Source organism: Myotis daubentonii, chromosome 16 (genome assembly GCF_963259705.1).
Source record: "Myotis daubentonii chromosome 16, mMyoDau2.1, whole genome shotgun sequence".
Lineage (NCBI taxonomy): Eukaryota > Metazoa > Chordata > Mammalia > Chiroptera > Vespertilionidae > Myotis > Myotis daubentonii.
Genome location: NC_081855.1, coordinates 2,411,362 through 2,426,052, shown reverse-complemented (window position 1 = coordinate 2,426,052; position 14,691 = coordinate 2,411,362). Strand labels below are relative to the sequence as shown.

Sequence of the window (14,691 nt, the reverse complement as noted above, 5' to 3'; positions counted from 1 at the left end):
CTGCCGGTGGGCTTGGCAGTGCGGTGACCCGTGGATGGCCGGGTGCAGGGTCCGGGAATGCAGCCAGAGGTGCAGGCTCTTTCGCACTGGTCCCCAAGCTGGCGCCGGGGCTCCCGTTGCCTCCTGGGTCTTCTTGGGAAGGGCCCTGGGAGCAGAGAGCAGCGGGTGCACAGGTCTGCCTCTCCCGGAGCATACAGGGGAGGGCTGGGGTGGGGCGCTCAGGAGGACAGGAGCCTCCGAGGCCGGCCTCGCCGTTGGCAGAACATCACTGGTGCCAGGCACAGTGCCAGCTGAGGAAAAGGGGGTGAGCGCGGAGCCTCGACTCTCACAGAGCTCTCTCTGCCCGGGGAACAGAAGGCGGTACTGGGGACAGTAGTGCTGAGAGCCAGACCAAGGCTAGGTGTGCCAGGCGTCCTGAGGGACGTAGGGCCAGGCTGGCCGCAGAGGAGAGCGCCGGGGGCAGCATGAGGACACCCCTGGAGCCCCTCCCCGCAGGGTGCTGTCTGTGGTCTCGCAGCGCGGGGAAGCTCATCCCTCGGAAGTCGGTATTGGCCTCGTCTTGCTGACCGTAGTGGAGGGGGCAGCACTGAGCTGTGGGGTCGGAGTTGAGGTGAATTCAACATCAACAACAACAACAACAACAACAACAAACCCGAAACAAGAACACAACACCACCCGGGGTCCTTTCCACCGTGAAAATCAGAGCCCACGTCTGCCTTCCGCTCATCTTCCTGTATTTGGCATCTGGTATCACATTTACATGCCCAGTCATCGTGACCGGTGGACTGTATAGACAAGCCCGCAGGACAAGCATCGAAGGACTCATAACAGCAAGCAGGTCAGGAAGGGCAAGCAGTGGGTGCTGAGGTCAGTGCCGAGCCACGGCTGCCCGGCCTTGTTGATGTCGTGGGACGGCTCCACCTGTGACGCCCGTGGCTTCTGGTCCGCGAGGAGCCTGATGTCGGTGGTAGGCGGAGGCGAGTGTCAGATATCCATTGTGAGGAGGTGCCTGCTAAGGTCCCTTCCAATGCGGTTGGACAGTGTATTTCACTTGATAACAGGCGGCAGTCCATGGGTTTTAGCCTTTCTGTCCTGTGAGCTGGCTGAGATGAGGCAGTTACTCCTGGGCATGTTCTGGAAGTGTCTCCACCACACCTGGGCCGTGGTGCAGGTCTCCTCTCGGGAACACCAGCCAGCAGTCCTTCCCTCTGACTTCAGTCCCGCACGAGCGCGTGGAGGAGTGCGAACGCCGGGAATGGGAGCCGGGCGGCGGGGAGCATGGAGCGGCTGCCTGCGTTTCCCATGGTCCTGACGATTTGTTGTTATTGTTGTTTTATCACTTAACCTTTAGAAGCGTATTTCATAGACATCAAAGTCAGTTATTAACATGGACTTATTTTTGTAAAATCCAAGCAAATAGAGACATGTGTCTTTTACTTAAACCAACAGACAAGCTAGCTTTTATTTCCCAAGGATTAATCTTAGATTGCATGAATTTGAAAAGTATTTGAGTTCATGTATCTGTTTCTGAGAATTTTAGAATACCCAATCTTACAAGCACTGCCTTTACATTCATTTTACAATGTCATCCAGAGGTAGAAAGTGCTTTCTGTTCACAGCACATGTGTATAGACACACACACAGACACAGCAGAGGACAGTGGGATCCAAATTCTGTTTTGGAGGAATTTACAATTTATATCTGTCCTTGGCAAGTTAAGTTCCAAGTGACCTTCCCCCTTTTAAAGAAAGAATACCATTTTTAATACCTCTAAGAATTGGGTTGACACCTAAAAGACATAGTTTGATTCATTTATTTAAATACTTTAGCGCGCGCTCTCTCTCTTTTGGGAAACTCTTTTATATAGTTTTACCTTAGGTTAAAAGAGAAGGTCTGTTTAAGTCTGAGACAGCCTCTAATAGTTTCTTTTTGGGGGGGTCCCTGGTCTTTAATGGGGTGCACACTGGGGACAAGCTGTCCAGAGAAGGCAGTAGGGAGGCGAGGTCTCTACAGCACGAGAGTGGAGGGCAGCAGGGCAGGCTGGTGGGGTCTTTGGAGGTGACAGTCCCCACCAGAGCAGAGCAGGGTCTCAGCTCACCCCTGCCACCAGGCCTGGGCCCAGCGGGTGTGCTGTGGGAGAAGCTAGCAATTTGCTGCCCCCTGGTGGCCTCATTGGCAAGGATGGCCACCTCCCAGAGGGGTTGCCCCCACCCTCATACTGGACTCATGAGAGCTGGTTCCAACCCCTGTCCCACTCTGGGCCTTGGTTTCCCCGCTGCCACTGGCGAGGAGCACGCACCGCCTACTCCAGAGCCTTCACCAGGGCTCCGTTGGCCTCGGTTCGGATTTGGATCTCAGCCCTCATGGCCTCGCCGGATGCCCTGGCAGCTCGATTGTGCCTTTTCCAAGTTTGCCTTGGCCGCCCCCAAATCCAGCATGTCCAGCGGCACAGCCTCTTCAGCCAGTAACTGAACTGATGAGTCGGCGTTCACTGTGCCCGAGCCGCTGCTAACGAAGTATTTGGAGGTGGTGCCATCCTCAGCATGGACAACAACCAACCCTGGCCGCAGGACCTGCAGGGTGGGCACGTGGGCTGCCAGGATACTGAAGGCTCCTGTCTGCGTGGGCACATCCACCTGCTGGACGATGGCGCCAGTGAAGAAGACCTGTGTGGGAGAGGCGAAGGTGAAAGACATTTGTCCCGGGCCCGCGGCGGGGGCTGGGGCGGCCGCGGCCTTGGCGTAGGCGCGAGCCTGGCGCACGAGGCGACCCAGGCCAGGGCGGCGGAGCAGCGCAGCGGGCAGCATGGCAGCGGCAGCACGTAAGGACGGTGGTCAGACTCGGGTGGTACGCGGCAGCCTGGAGGGCGAGGAGGACGATGCGCCTCTAATAGTTTCTTTTCATTCATTCTGTCTGATGTGGGCTGACTTTTTCTAGTTGTGTGTGCAACGTAGAAGCATCAAGGACCCTCAGCTCAGCCACCTCAGTGCTACGGGAGGCTCACTGTCGGGGCCTTGTCCACTGGGAGACATGATTTCTGTGTTAATTCTGAGACCTGTAGAGTCTAGGCCAGGGGTGGGCAAACTTTTTGACTCGAGGGCCACAATGGGTTCTTAAACTGGACCGGAGGCCGGAACAAAAGCATGGATGGAGTGTTTGTGTGAACTAATATAAATTCAAAGTAAACGTCATTACATAAAAGGGTACGGTCTTTTTTTTTTTTAGTTTTATTCATTTCAAACGGGCCGGATCCGGCCCGCGGGCCGTAGTTTGCCCACGGCTAGTCTAAACACACTTCCAGGGAAAACCAGCCCTGACATGCACATCACTAGGCGAGCCCACAGAGATTCCAAGCCCCGGCTCCTCTCCGTGTGACCCCATCCCAGGGCTCCCTGACCTTCCCCCGGCTCCTCCCAGCTCCTCTGGGGCCGGCGCTGACACCCCCTGGCCCAGTGCCGCACCCCGGTTCAGGGTTCTAACCACTGTCACCGCCCCATTGGCTGTCCAGGTCGGAGAAGCCAGTGTCCTCCCTCTCTCAGCCAAAGAGAGCTCAGTCTCTCGTTTAACCAGCCAAGATTTCACTCACTCTCGGTAGGCGTTCTAGTTAAAAGCCTGAATTTAAAGCAGCCACCCATTCCCCCTTTTCCCTGGGCTACCTCAGCCCTCCTCTGTCTCGAGGGTTTTCTAAGAACAGCTCAGGTAAAGCCACGGCCTGCTGCTTCAAGCAAGGAGGCCGGACTTGTGACAGAGGCCCAGCCGGTTCACCTGGTGCGCAGCCCAGAGCCGGCGGTACCGCCCGGGTCCTGGCTGCAGGGTGGGCCGCTTCCAGCCCTGCCTCCTCTGCCAAGTAATTGTCAGTGTGAGGAGCAGCCGAACCTCCAGAGAAACTTTATGAGATCGTTTGATACAAACTGACAACAGATGCCGGGAGCAAGATCGAGGTGCTCGCCGCCTTGTTTCACGTGGCGCTCTCGCTTGTGTGTGGCGTGTTTAAGCTCACTGCTCTGTAGATCCCTAAGCCTCAGGAGGGGGTTCGCGTCCACACCGGGGCCCGTGGGGCCAGCCCTGGCGGGTGGTGGTGGGAGAGTCCGCCAGCCAGTGGGCTCGGGTCTGCCTCTTCCTCAGGAGCCGGTGGCCTCGGTGCCTCCCCCGCCTCGTGGGGATGACACCAGGACCTACACTGCTCGGGCATGATGGTGCCGTGGCTCAGAGGTCACGGGCGTGAGTTTGCAGCTGTTCTTGCTGCTTTAAGTGAATCTGAAACTCCCGGCTCACGGTGGGCAGCGCGTGGCCGTGCAGCGGGCCTGAAGCCTGGCTGCCCCCTGCATCGCGTGTAAGGCACCAGCTCAGACTGCAGGGTCGTCTTAGCCAGGGGTGGAGCGGCGAGCGGAGGGCCCGGGCAGCAGGGCAGGGCTGGGCACCATTGGGAAGTAGCGAGGGCGCGGGGACATGGCTGTACAGGAAGCCGGCTGTCCGCTGGTGTCGGTGGGCGGTGCTGTGGGGGCCTGGACAGGATTCCCGCCATGACGGTCCTGGGGCGGGGCGGACACTGTTTCCTGCCTCTGTCTTCTGCTTGTCTGTGACCTGGCCTTCTGGTCACCCCTGCCCTCCAGCCACTGCCACAGCTTCCATCCATCCTAGGTTGCCCTGTGGTGATGTGGTTGGGCCTTGATAGGTGAGTCTGGGGGGACTTCTAGAGGGGGCGCTGGTTCTAGATCCAGCCGTGTCCCGGCTCCCCTGTGACTCATGGGGATGAGACGCCCATCTCAGGCTGCTGTCCCAGGTGAGAAGGTGGAGGCCTGCCAGGCCCAGGGACATGCAGGTGCCCCTCAGCGCTTCGTCTGCACCTCAGCTGCAGGTCCGGGTTCTACCACCAGGACCCTTTCCAGGTGTCTCTCCATCCGCCCTGTGTGTAAGATTTTGTGTTGATACTGATGACAAGAAAACCAAGAATGGCATGTGTTAATTCAGGAAAGGCACTTACACCCTTTTGCCCAGCAGTGCCCAGGTGGCCTGGGCAGCTAGGCTGATCTCACACTGGCCTCTGGAGACCTGTGGGCCCCAGCACTGGGCGGCCCCTTCCTCCTGAGGCTCTGGGAAGGTTGGTGTCACTCAGGGAACATCCCTCTCCAGTCACAGCCTCGTGAAGCCTGGAATTGGGGCTCAAGTCTTGAGGCCCACCTTGTCCTCGGGGGCCTCCCTGTGGTCTGAGGACTCACCTTCGGCACCGGAGGCCTGTGGGCCAAGGCCAAGGGGCCAGTGATCCAAGCCGTTTGGTGCCAGGCATCTCATTTAGCCTCATGGCCACCCCACAGCGTGGGTGTGTTTTCCCCCTTGGGTATCACTGAGTTTGTTATGTTTTAGTTTTGGTTAACCCTCACCTGAGGATATTTTTTTCTATTAATTTTTAGAGAGAGTAGAAGGGAGGGAGGGGAAGAGACAGAGAAAGAGAAACATTGATGTGAAAGAGACACATCGATTGGTTGCCTCCCACACATGCCCTGACCAGGGCTGGGGATCGAACCTGTGACCCTTTAGTGTGCAGGCTGACGCCTCTAACCACTGAGCGACACTGGCCAGAGCGATATCACTGAGTTTTACGAGTACACCGGCCTAGAGTGGGGGAGTGACTTACTGAAGTCACATAGGTCTGTCTTCGGAACTTGGCTTTGTTTTAACAGCCCTGACTTAGGCTCTTTCTCTCCTGAAGGTCAAGGCCATTGCACTCACCATGATGTCAAGGGAGGGTGCTGAGGCTCATGGAGGGGGTCTGGCTTGCCCAAGGTCAGGCCACGGCTCAGACTTCCTGATGCCAAAGCCCATCCTTCCTCACTCACTTTCTGTCCACCTCGGCTGGAGTGGCTTGCGGGTGGTTGTCATGGCCACAGCTGTGGTTCGGGGAGCCGGGGTCTGACCCCCAGGAGAAGCACTGGCCCAGGAGCCAGGACCTGTGCTCCAGGCCTGGGGGGGACCCTGGCCTCTCCAGTATCTGCACCGGACCTGCCTGCGGCACCGTCCGGTTCTGAGCTGGCCCTGCTGGGCTTCAGCGGCCTCCTCTGTAGAATGGAGAACTCAGGCGCCTGCCTCTGGCGCTGCTGAAGGGACTGGATGTGCTGTGATTCCATGCTCAGCACAGGCCTAGCGCACAGTAGGTGCTCACCAAATGCTGGTGGCTCTTTATTCTTTCTGTCTTTGAGAGTTGTCTCCTAGGGATGAGTTTCTTGAAGTAGGATTTCTGGGTCAGTGAAACTGGATGGTGCTGAGCAGCCCTCGAGCGGCGACCTGTGAGCCCTTAGACCCACTGGCACCACAGGGAGGCCCCGGGCTGCTCGCGGGGCTCCACAGGCTGGCGCAGCCTCTTCCTCCTGCCTCCCCCCTCCCTGCCCAGCCCCGTGCACTTGGCCCTTGTGCTTGGACCGCTGTTGCTCTAGAGCAGCGGTTCTCAACCTGTGGGTCGCAACCCTTTGGGGGTCGAACGACCCTTTCACAGGGGTCGCCTAAGACCATCGAAAACACATATATAATTGCATATTGTTTTTGTGATTAATCGCTATGCTTTAATTATGTTCAATTTGTAACAATGAAAATACATCCTGCATATCAGGTATTTACATGATGATTCGTAACAGTAGCAACATTACAGTTACGAAGTAGCAACGAAAATAATGTTATGGCTGGGGGTCCCCACAACATGAGGAACGGTATTAAAGGGTCGCGGCATCAGGAAGGTTGAGAACCACTGCTCTAGAGCTTTCCACAGCTGTCTCCTCCCCCCAAGTCCGCCTCAGCTCAGATCTTCCCGCAAGAGGCCCGAGGCCCCACTTCTTTCTCTCCAGCGCACGTAGCACTAGCACGTTTGGAATTCTGTGGACGTGTTACCTAAACTGATTTCACCGCTAGTCTGTGCTTCCGTGGTCAGCTGTTTGTTTTCTTTTAATCCTTACCTGAGGATCTTTTTTCCATTGATCTCTGGAGAGAGTGGAAGGGTGGGAGAGAGGTGGGGGGGAGAGAGAGAGAGAGAAAGAGAAACATCAATGTGAGAGAGACACATTGATCAGCTGCTTCCTGCATGTGCCCTGACTAGGGCCGGGGATCGGACCTGCAACCCAGGCATGCGCCCTTGACTGGGAATCGAACCCATGACCTTCTGGGCTCAGGCAGATGCGCTAACCACTGAGCACATGACCAGGGTGTGGTCAGTTTTGGGAGGCTGGATCTCGGTGGTGGGGGCTGGGTGTGCGTTGTGGGCTGTGAAACAGCAGCTCTGGCCTTTACCCACTGGGTGCCAACAGCACCCTCAAGTTGTGATGATCAGAATGTCCTCAGACACTGATGCTTGCCATGATTGGAGTGTAGCCTGGGGCGTTGAGGCCCCTGTCTGCTCGTTGCAGAGCAGACGGGTGCCGTGAGGAGGGCAGAGAGAGTCCTCATCAGGCGCTTTGCAGATGAGAAAGGCCTGAGAGGGGAAGGGATGAGCGGGGACCAGGGGCCTGGGAGGACAGGGCCTGGGGTTGAGCATTCCCCACAGCCTCGCCTGCTGCTCCCCTGTTGCTGGGGCACAGCTGGTGACTGGCAGGTGCCAGGCCTGGCATGTGTAGGTAAGTAGAGAGCCTTCCATCCTCCCAGGCCTCAGGGGAAGGGCGCTGCCTGCGGCACTGGGACCCACTGGCCCTGCCTGAGTGACAGGCCTGCCCTTGCCGCCTGCCAGGGCCTGACTGGGGTGACCCCAAGACCTCCCAGGGGCCTTGCTGAGGGAGGGATGCCGTAGGAGGGGCTCCAGCCTCAGTGTCTCCCCTCTCCATGCACTGGGGGCTCCGAGCACCTCCCCCAGGGGCCGGTGTGATGACTGCAGTGAGTGGAGATAATGAACGTCAAATGCTGGGCATGGGCTGTGGCCGGTTAAAGCCAGTAAGCACTCGCTGTCTAGTGAGCCCCTGAGAGCCTGCCCTCCCCGTCTTGGGCCTCACTTCCCCACCAGTGCCCCGGGAGTGTGTTGGCCTCGGCGACCTCTCTCTAAGGGTCCCCCATGGATAGAGGTGACCAGCTGAGCGAGACAGGTTGGGAAGGAGCATGGGGAGCCTCTGGACATCTGGTCTGCCCCACCTCCCGGCAGCGCGGGGCCCTTTACCTGAGGGGATGGACACTGGGGCCCAGGACCTCTCCATGGAGTCGGGGTTCAGGAGGAGCACTCACTATCCCACAGGAGGGAAGAATACACATGGGAGCATTGCCTTTGCCATTGGAGACTGGATGTGACTGAGTGGGGTGTGTGTGGGGGGTCCTTTGTGAGCGGAGCCCCTGGCAGGGTTCATGATGAGGGTTGCCCACCCTCTGCCCCCAGGATTGACTCGAGAGAGAGGCACAGATGTGTTTAGTTAGAACCCCCTAGGCCTGGGGACGGGTGGCGGAGGTGGGGGTGGGAAGGCCCCTCTGAGGCTCTCAGTTGATGTTTGGTCATTGAAGCCAGCAGACCCACCTTCCCATCGGCTCCGACAGACCCGCCCTCTGTGACGTGGTCCACCCGTCCGCTCCGAGCCCTTTGGTCACAGACACAGGAAGCCCTTCCCTGTGGGGCTGCTGCAAGTGTTACCAGTGACCTTCTGGGGCCGGGGCCTGGCGTGACCTTGGGTCCTGCGGGTTTCCAGGTGGTTCCATCTGATCTGCCATGCGGCAGGCGCTGCTAAGGCATGGCACTGATCACCGCGTTGGACACACTCAGCCCTGGGAGGCTGGTCTGTCACCGCATGGCACATGGAGGTGCAGCCCTCGCCGGGGCGTGGTTGCGGGGCTCCAGCTGCCTCTCATAGCGGCTGTGAAGGAGACTTGCGGAAGCGACAGGAGAGAGGCCAGCTGGACGCCAGGGAGCCATCAGTCAGGGGCCTAGCGGGAGCCGCGAGGAGAGCCTCTGAGCAGGTGCAGGTGAGGGTTGGGGAGAACATTCTAGGCAGACGGAACAGAATGTGCAGAGGCCCTGAGCTGGGGGAAGGGGTGGCTTCTTCCAGAGACGGTGAGTGGAAGGAGATGACGGCAGGGCTGCAAGATGGCGGGAGCTGTGTCTGAGTCCAGGCGCCTCTCTTTACGTCCGGGTGTTGCAGGCCATGGCTGAGTTCTTGTCCCGGGCCTGTGGGCCTGCTGGGAGGCGGTGCAGGCCGAGGCACTGCCTGGCACTGTGCCCGCTGAGGCTGGCCGGCTGGTTGTGTTTGTGGTGGCCTATGACACTCTGTTTGTGGTGGCGACGGTTGCCACAGTAGCCTCGCACCTGGGCAGCCCTGGCCATCTGGGCCCAGTGCTGACGTCCATGGCGAAGAGTGGCCGCAGCTGGTGGCCGATGGCCTGTTTCTGGGCCGTCTCCTTCCCACAGGTGGCCAAGCCCCAGGGAGACCTTGTCACCCCAGATGCAGCCTGGTGAGCCTGAGGCCCGACCATGCCCTGCCCCTCCGCCCCGTCCGTGTGCTCACAGCACCTCTGTCCCCCCAGGGCCAGAGGGAAGCAGATGTGAGGCCCCTTCACCGAGTGCCTGTGCCCCACGTGCTCCTCACGCCCTGGCCTGGCCCAGGTGTGCAAGCTCCCGATACATAGGGAACCCGAGGCTTGGCGAGGGCGCCCATCTTAGGACATTCTCGTCCTGGGGCGGGAGGCAGGTGTGCAGGCGGAGCCGAGGAAGGCGGGAGAGGCGCTGTGGAGAGGCCCCGGGCGCGCAGGCCGCGTTGGTTATTCACTTTAAACATGAAATGTCTGACTTCTAATTACAAACACCTCAAGTCAAGAATACAAGGCCCCACGGATTCTCATCACTTAGGACGAAATGTGCCCTCTGTGGAGCGGCCTCTACCCCGGCGGCCGTGTCTCGTCTCTGACGGACCCCGTGCTGTGTGCCCACCCCCTGCCCAGGCCCAAGAGGAGACCCCGTGCTGTGTGCCCACCCCCTGCCCAGGCCCAAGAGGAGACCCCGTGCTGTGTGCCCACCCCCTGCCCGGGCCCAAGAGGAGACCCCGTGCTGTGTGCCCACCCCGTACCCAGGCCCACAGAGGAGACCCCGTGCTGTGTGCCCACCCCTGCCCAGGCCCAAGAGGAAGCCCTGTGGTGTGTGCCCACCCCCTGCCCAGGCCCAAGAGGAGACCCCGTGCTGTGTGCCCACCCCCTGCCCAGGCCCAAGAGGAGACCCCGTGCTGTGTGCCCACCCCCTGCCCAGGCCCAAGAGGAGACCCCGTGCTGTGTGCCCACCCCCTGCCCAGGCCCAAGAGGAGACCCCGTGCTGTGTGCCCACCCCCTGCCCAGGCCCACAGAGGAGACCCTGTACTATGTGCCCACCCCCTGCCCGGGCCCAAGAGGAAGCCCTGTGGTGTGTGCCCACCCCCTGCCCGGGCCCAAGAGGAGACCCCGTGGTGTGTGCCCACCCCCTGCCCAGGCCCAAGAGGAGGCCCCGTACTATGTGCCCACCCCCTGCCCAGGCCCATGAGGAGACCCCGTGCTGTGTGCCCACCCCCTGCCCAGGCCCAAGAGGAGACCCCGTGCTGTGTGCCCACCCCCTGCCCAGGCCCAAGAGGAAGCCCTGTGCTGTGTGCCCACCCCCTGCCCGGGCCCAAGGGGAGACCCTGTGCTGTGTGCCCACCCCCTGCCCGGGCCCAAGAGGAGGCCCCGTGGTGTGTGCCCACCCCCTGCCCGGGCCCAAGAGGAGGCCCCGTGGTGTGTGCCCACCCCCTGCCCGGGCCCAAGAGGAGACCCCGTGCTGGGTGCTGGGCATGTCCCTGAGGTCCTCTCTGCAAATTCAGACTGAGGTGCAGAGAGGAGGGTCCCGCTTTGGTCTCATCCTCAGTCTGCCACACACCAAAGGCAACACTGGCAACGCTGGTGTGATGGGCCTGTCCGTCTGTGAAACTCCCTGTAGGAGGCACTGTGAGCCGCTGGCTGGGCTGCTTGTGTCTCTGAGTCAGCAAGTCCAGGAGTGCCTCCTAGACAGACCCCCGACTCACTGCAGGGATTTCACCTTGGAGCCTCAGTTTCCCCAAATAAAGTGGGCTACGATTTTCTCCCTTTGGGGGGGGGGCAGTGGGGCCACACACGTGACTGGCAGGCTCCTTGGATGGATGAAAGCTTTGGAGACCCACTCAGCCCCTGACACCCATCCACCTCGCCTCTCTGTGCAGTGGGGTGAAGGCACCTCAGATGTGAGGTCGTGCCTAGGTGCCTGGTGCACCCAGGGCCAGGGGAGCAGCTGGCAGCGCCTGGGAATACAGCTGTGCCACTGCCATTGCTGTGTATGGAAACATGTGCCCGAGGCTGCTGGGCCAGGCAGGACGGGCAGTGGCTGAGTGTGTGCTGTGCGCGTCCCTGTGGGCGGAGGAGGACACTGACGTCACCACCCTGTAGGGGCGAAGGTGGGGTCTGAACTTGGCCTGGTACCTGGGGTCCCTGAGGCGGCTTCTGTGGAGACTGCTGTGCTTTGCCCCCCGACAACAACACAGACATGGGGCCCATCTCCACGGGCTGTTCTGTTTCCTAGTGATACGGAAGCCTGAGGACAGCTGGGCCGGCCTCGTCTTCCCAGCGGCAATAACAACCCCATCCCGTCACTGGCAGGGGCGCCAGGGGGCCTGGCTGCGGGGCCTGAGCATGGAGCCCCGAGCTGTGGTCGCGGGGAGGCGCTGAGGCTACATGTGGGACATGGCGGAGTTGGGAGCGGAACCTGGCTCAGAGGGGCTCGGTGCTCCACGTACCCGCGGCAGGTGGCACAGAGCTGGGTGGTTCCAAGTTCCCTGGGCCAGTGTCGGAGGTAGCTGTGCCAGGCGGGTGGGGGCAGAGCAGGTGCAGGGCTGTGCCGGGCGGGTGGGGGCAGAGAAGGTGCAGGGCTGTGCAGAGCGGGTGGGGGCAGAGCAGGTGCAGGGCTGTGCCAGGTGGGTGGGGGCAGAGCAGGTGCAGGGCTGTGCCGGGCGGGTGGGGGCAGAGCAGGTGCAGGGCTGTGCCAGGTGGGTGGGGGCAGAGCAGGTGCAGGGCTGTGCCGGGCGGGTGGGGGCAGAGCAGGTGCAGGGCTGTGAGGAGCGGGTGGGAGCTTCAGGAAGTCATGGTCTTGTCCTTGCTCGGCCACCCAGGCGCTCAGTGACCTGGGCAAGGCCCCTCCCTTCTCTGGGAACCGTAGCCCTGGTCTGGGTGCTGGGAGCGAGGGCTGTGGTCCCAGGCCGCCTGGCTCCTCACCTACAGGCTCCCTGAGGTCCCCACCTTGTTTCCTGCGCCTCTGAAAAGGGGGCCTAAGGAGGTGCCCTCTGCCGTGCCAACCCCCCCCCCCCCCACGGTACCCAAGGAGGAGTCTCTGAGCATCACACGACCTCCTGCCCAGTACCCGGCCACACTCGGCTGTTCCTAGAGGCATGGACATCATCCCCGGGGGCGGGCGCAGGAGGCCAAGCCCTCGCCTGTTCTCCGGGTGAGAGTGAGAGGCGCGGCCTCAGGGCTCAGGCCTGCCCGGCACCCCGATGAGGAGACTGGGCTTCCGGGGCGTCCCTTTGAGGGGCAGCAAAGGCAAAACCTGAGGGGCAGCCAGGGGCTCCCCAGCGTGCATCTGTTCCACGTTCCCCAGCCACCCCTGACATGACAGATGGGGAAACTGAGGCTCAGGGAGGGGGAGGCATCGCAACTGGGAGCTGACAGCTCTGCTTGATGGATGCCCATCCGGGAGGCTCAGTTCCCACGGCTAGGCTGGGCCTGGGACACTGTCTCAGCTGTCTCGCTCCTCCCTTTCAGGAAAGGCCAAGAGGAAGAAGGACTTACGGATATCCTGCGTGTCCAAGCCGCCCGCGCCCAACCCCACGTGAGTCTGCCTCAGTTTCTCCCTGGGCTCACCCTGGGGGGTCCCTGGGAGGGCCCCAGTGGACGGGGCATGGAGGGGTCGTGGGCCCGGCAGAGCCCCGCGGAGCCCTCTGCGCGGTTGCGGCCTGGGGCTCGCGGCATCTGGGTCCGGACTGGGCTCTTCTCCCACCTCAGATGGAGGGGGCACCTGGCACCTGGCACCTGGCACAGCAGGTGCACAGGGCGAGAGGAGGGGCCTTGAGGAGTGCTGCCTCCCGGGGATGGACATGCCTCTGGCCCCAGGTTGGCCCCTTTTCTGCTGGGAAGGGTGTGGTTCTCAGAGACTCATGGGGTCTGTGTTCTCCCTAAAGCCCCCCTAGGAACCTGGACTCCCGGACCTTCATCACCATTGGAGACAGGGTAGGTGCTGGCTGAAGCCTGGGCTCAGTCTTTTCCTCGAAGGGGCCCGAGCTGACCCCTAGGGCCCGAGCTGACCCCTAGGGCCCGAGCTGACCCCCTAGGGCCCGAGCTGACCCCCTAGGGCCCGAGCTGACCTCCAGGGCCAGGAGAGGTGCTGTGGGCCCGAGCCCTCACGCTGACTCCCTTTGGAAGGGCACAGTGGCCTCCTCCTGGGGCCCTGCTGAGCTTCCTTACCTCAGAGTCTGTCCCCACATCACCCATGGGGACTGTGTGGGGCATGCAGACCCCTGCCTGAGTCCCACAGGCACCTCCGACGGCCGGGCAGGCACTGCGAGTCCTGGTCAGGGACCCCGCTGGACCCATGAGACACAGTGGGGGCTCCAGGCAGAGACCTCACTATGGAGGCCTCTCCCTGCAGACAGCTCCTTTCAGGCTTATTTCTACTCCCTGCACTGTTTGATGGCCAGTTCATCTACTTGCTTATTTCTTTTGGGTGTGCCTCCTGCAAGAGAGGGCGAGCATGAGAGAAAGATGGCCCACGCCACGCTGCTTCCTGTGAGAGCAAGGCCTTGTTCTCTCTGTGTCTCCAGTGCCTAAAACGGACTTGCACATAGTAGGCACTCAGCAAATTGAATAATTCAGTCTACCCTTCTGAGCAGGGGAGCGAACAAGAGGGAAAGGGCCTCCCTTGAGCCCCCTGTGCCTCCAGGGGGCACTTCGCAGACTGTCCTGGTGCTGCGCCTGCTCTATAGGTGGGGGTGTGATGCTCAGAGGGAAGGACTTGTCCTGGGTCGCACAGCAGCAGAGGCTGGTGCAGGACTTGGATCCAGGTCTGACCGGCCGGCTGTCTTCCCTTCCCGCTGCCCCAGCTGTCTCCACTGAAGGAGGCAGGGCCAGCTCCTGGCTTTTGACCACCAACCTTCTCTCTCTTCTATTCCCTAAGAACTTCGAGGTGGAGGCCGATGACCTGGTGACCATCTCAGAGCTCGGGCGTGGAGCCTATGGGGTGGTGGAGAAGGTGCGGCACGCCCAGAGCGGCACCATCATGGCTGTGAAGGTAATCGGGGTCCCGCCCTGCCAGGGAGCACTGGGCCACAGGACACCTGGGAACTGCCTGAAGGAGGTGTGCGGGCTGAGGGTGGTGGGGGCTTGCCTCCTGCCGCGTGGCCCCTGACCTGCGGCCCTCTCACTGGCAGCGGATCCGGGCCACCGTGAACTCCCAGGAGCAGAAACGCCTGCTCATGGACTTGGACGTGAACATGCGCACGGTCGACTGCTTCTACACCGTCACCTTCTACGGGGCCCTCTTCCGAGAGGTGGGCCTTGGCAGGAGTGAGGGAGGGGGTGCCAGGCTAGGGGCTAGCAGCTCAGACACCCTGCCTTCCCTCTGTCACACACTTGCCCCAGGCCCCAGCCTGAAGCCACTTTCGGTCATTCTGGGCCCCAGCAGACACTTGCTGAGTGCCCCTGCGTGCCGGGCGCTGGGCA

General features: G+C 61.2%; 2 protein-coding genes and 1 long non-coding RNA gene across 5 annotated transcripts in view; 2 read left to right on the top strand and 1 right to left on the bottom strand.

The window, feature by feature from the left end:
* LOC132217896 (uncharacterized) overlaps positions 1-14,691 on the top strand; it is an 86,399-nt gene that overhangs the window by 41,959 nt on the left and 29,749 nt on the right. The window lies entirely within an intron of this gene.
* Positions 1-14,691, top strand: part of MAP2K3 (mitogen-activated protein kinase kinase 3) — a 28,813-nt gene that overhangs the window by 4,073 nt on the left and 10,049 nt on the right. For 2 of the 3 annotated variants that reach the window (XM_059668318.1, XM_059668320.1), the window contains exons 2-4: positions 12,739-12,805; positions 14,147-14,260; positions 14,400-14,519. In XM_059668318.1, coding sequence (XP_059524301.1) covers positions 12,739-12,805; positions 14,147-14,260; positions 14,400-14,519 — 301 coding nt within the window. Of the gene's footprint in view, positions 1-12,738; positions 12,806-13,154; positions 13,204-14,146; positions 14,261-14,399; positions 14,520-14,691 lie in introns of all 3 variants that reach the window. The other variant, XM_059668319.1, reaches the window with a different exon arrangement.
* On the bottom strand, positions 2,094-2,962 carry LOC132217893 (ATP synthase subunit delta, mitochondrial-like). Its single transcript, XM_059668321.1, has one exon. The coding sequence runs from the start codon at positions 2,805-2,807 to the stop codon at positions 2,355-2,357; it is 453 nt and encodes a 150-aa protein (XP_059524304.1). The 5' UTR covers positions 2,808-2,962; the 3' UTR covers positions 2,094-2,354.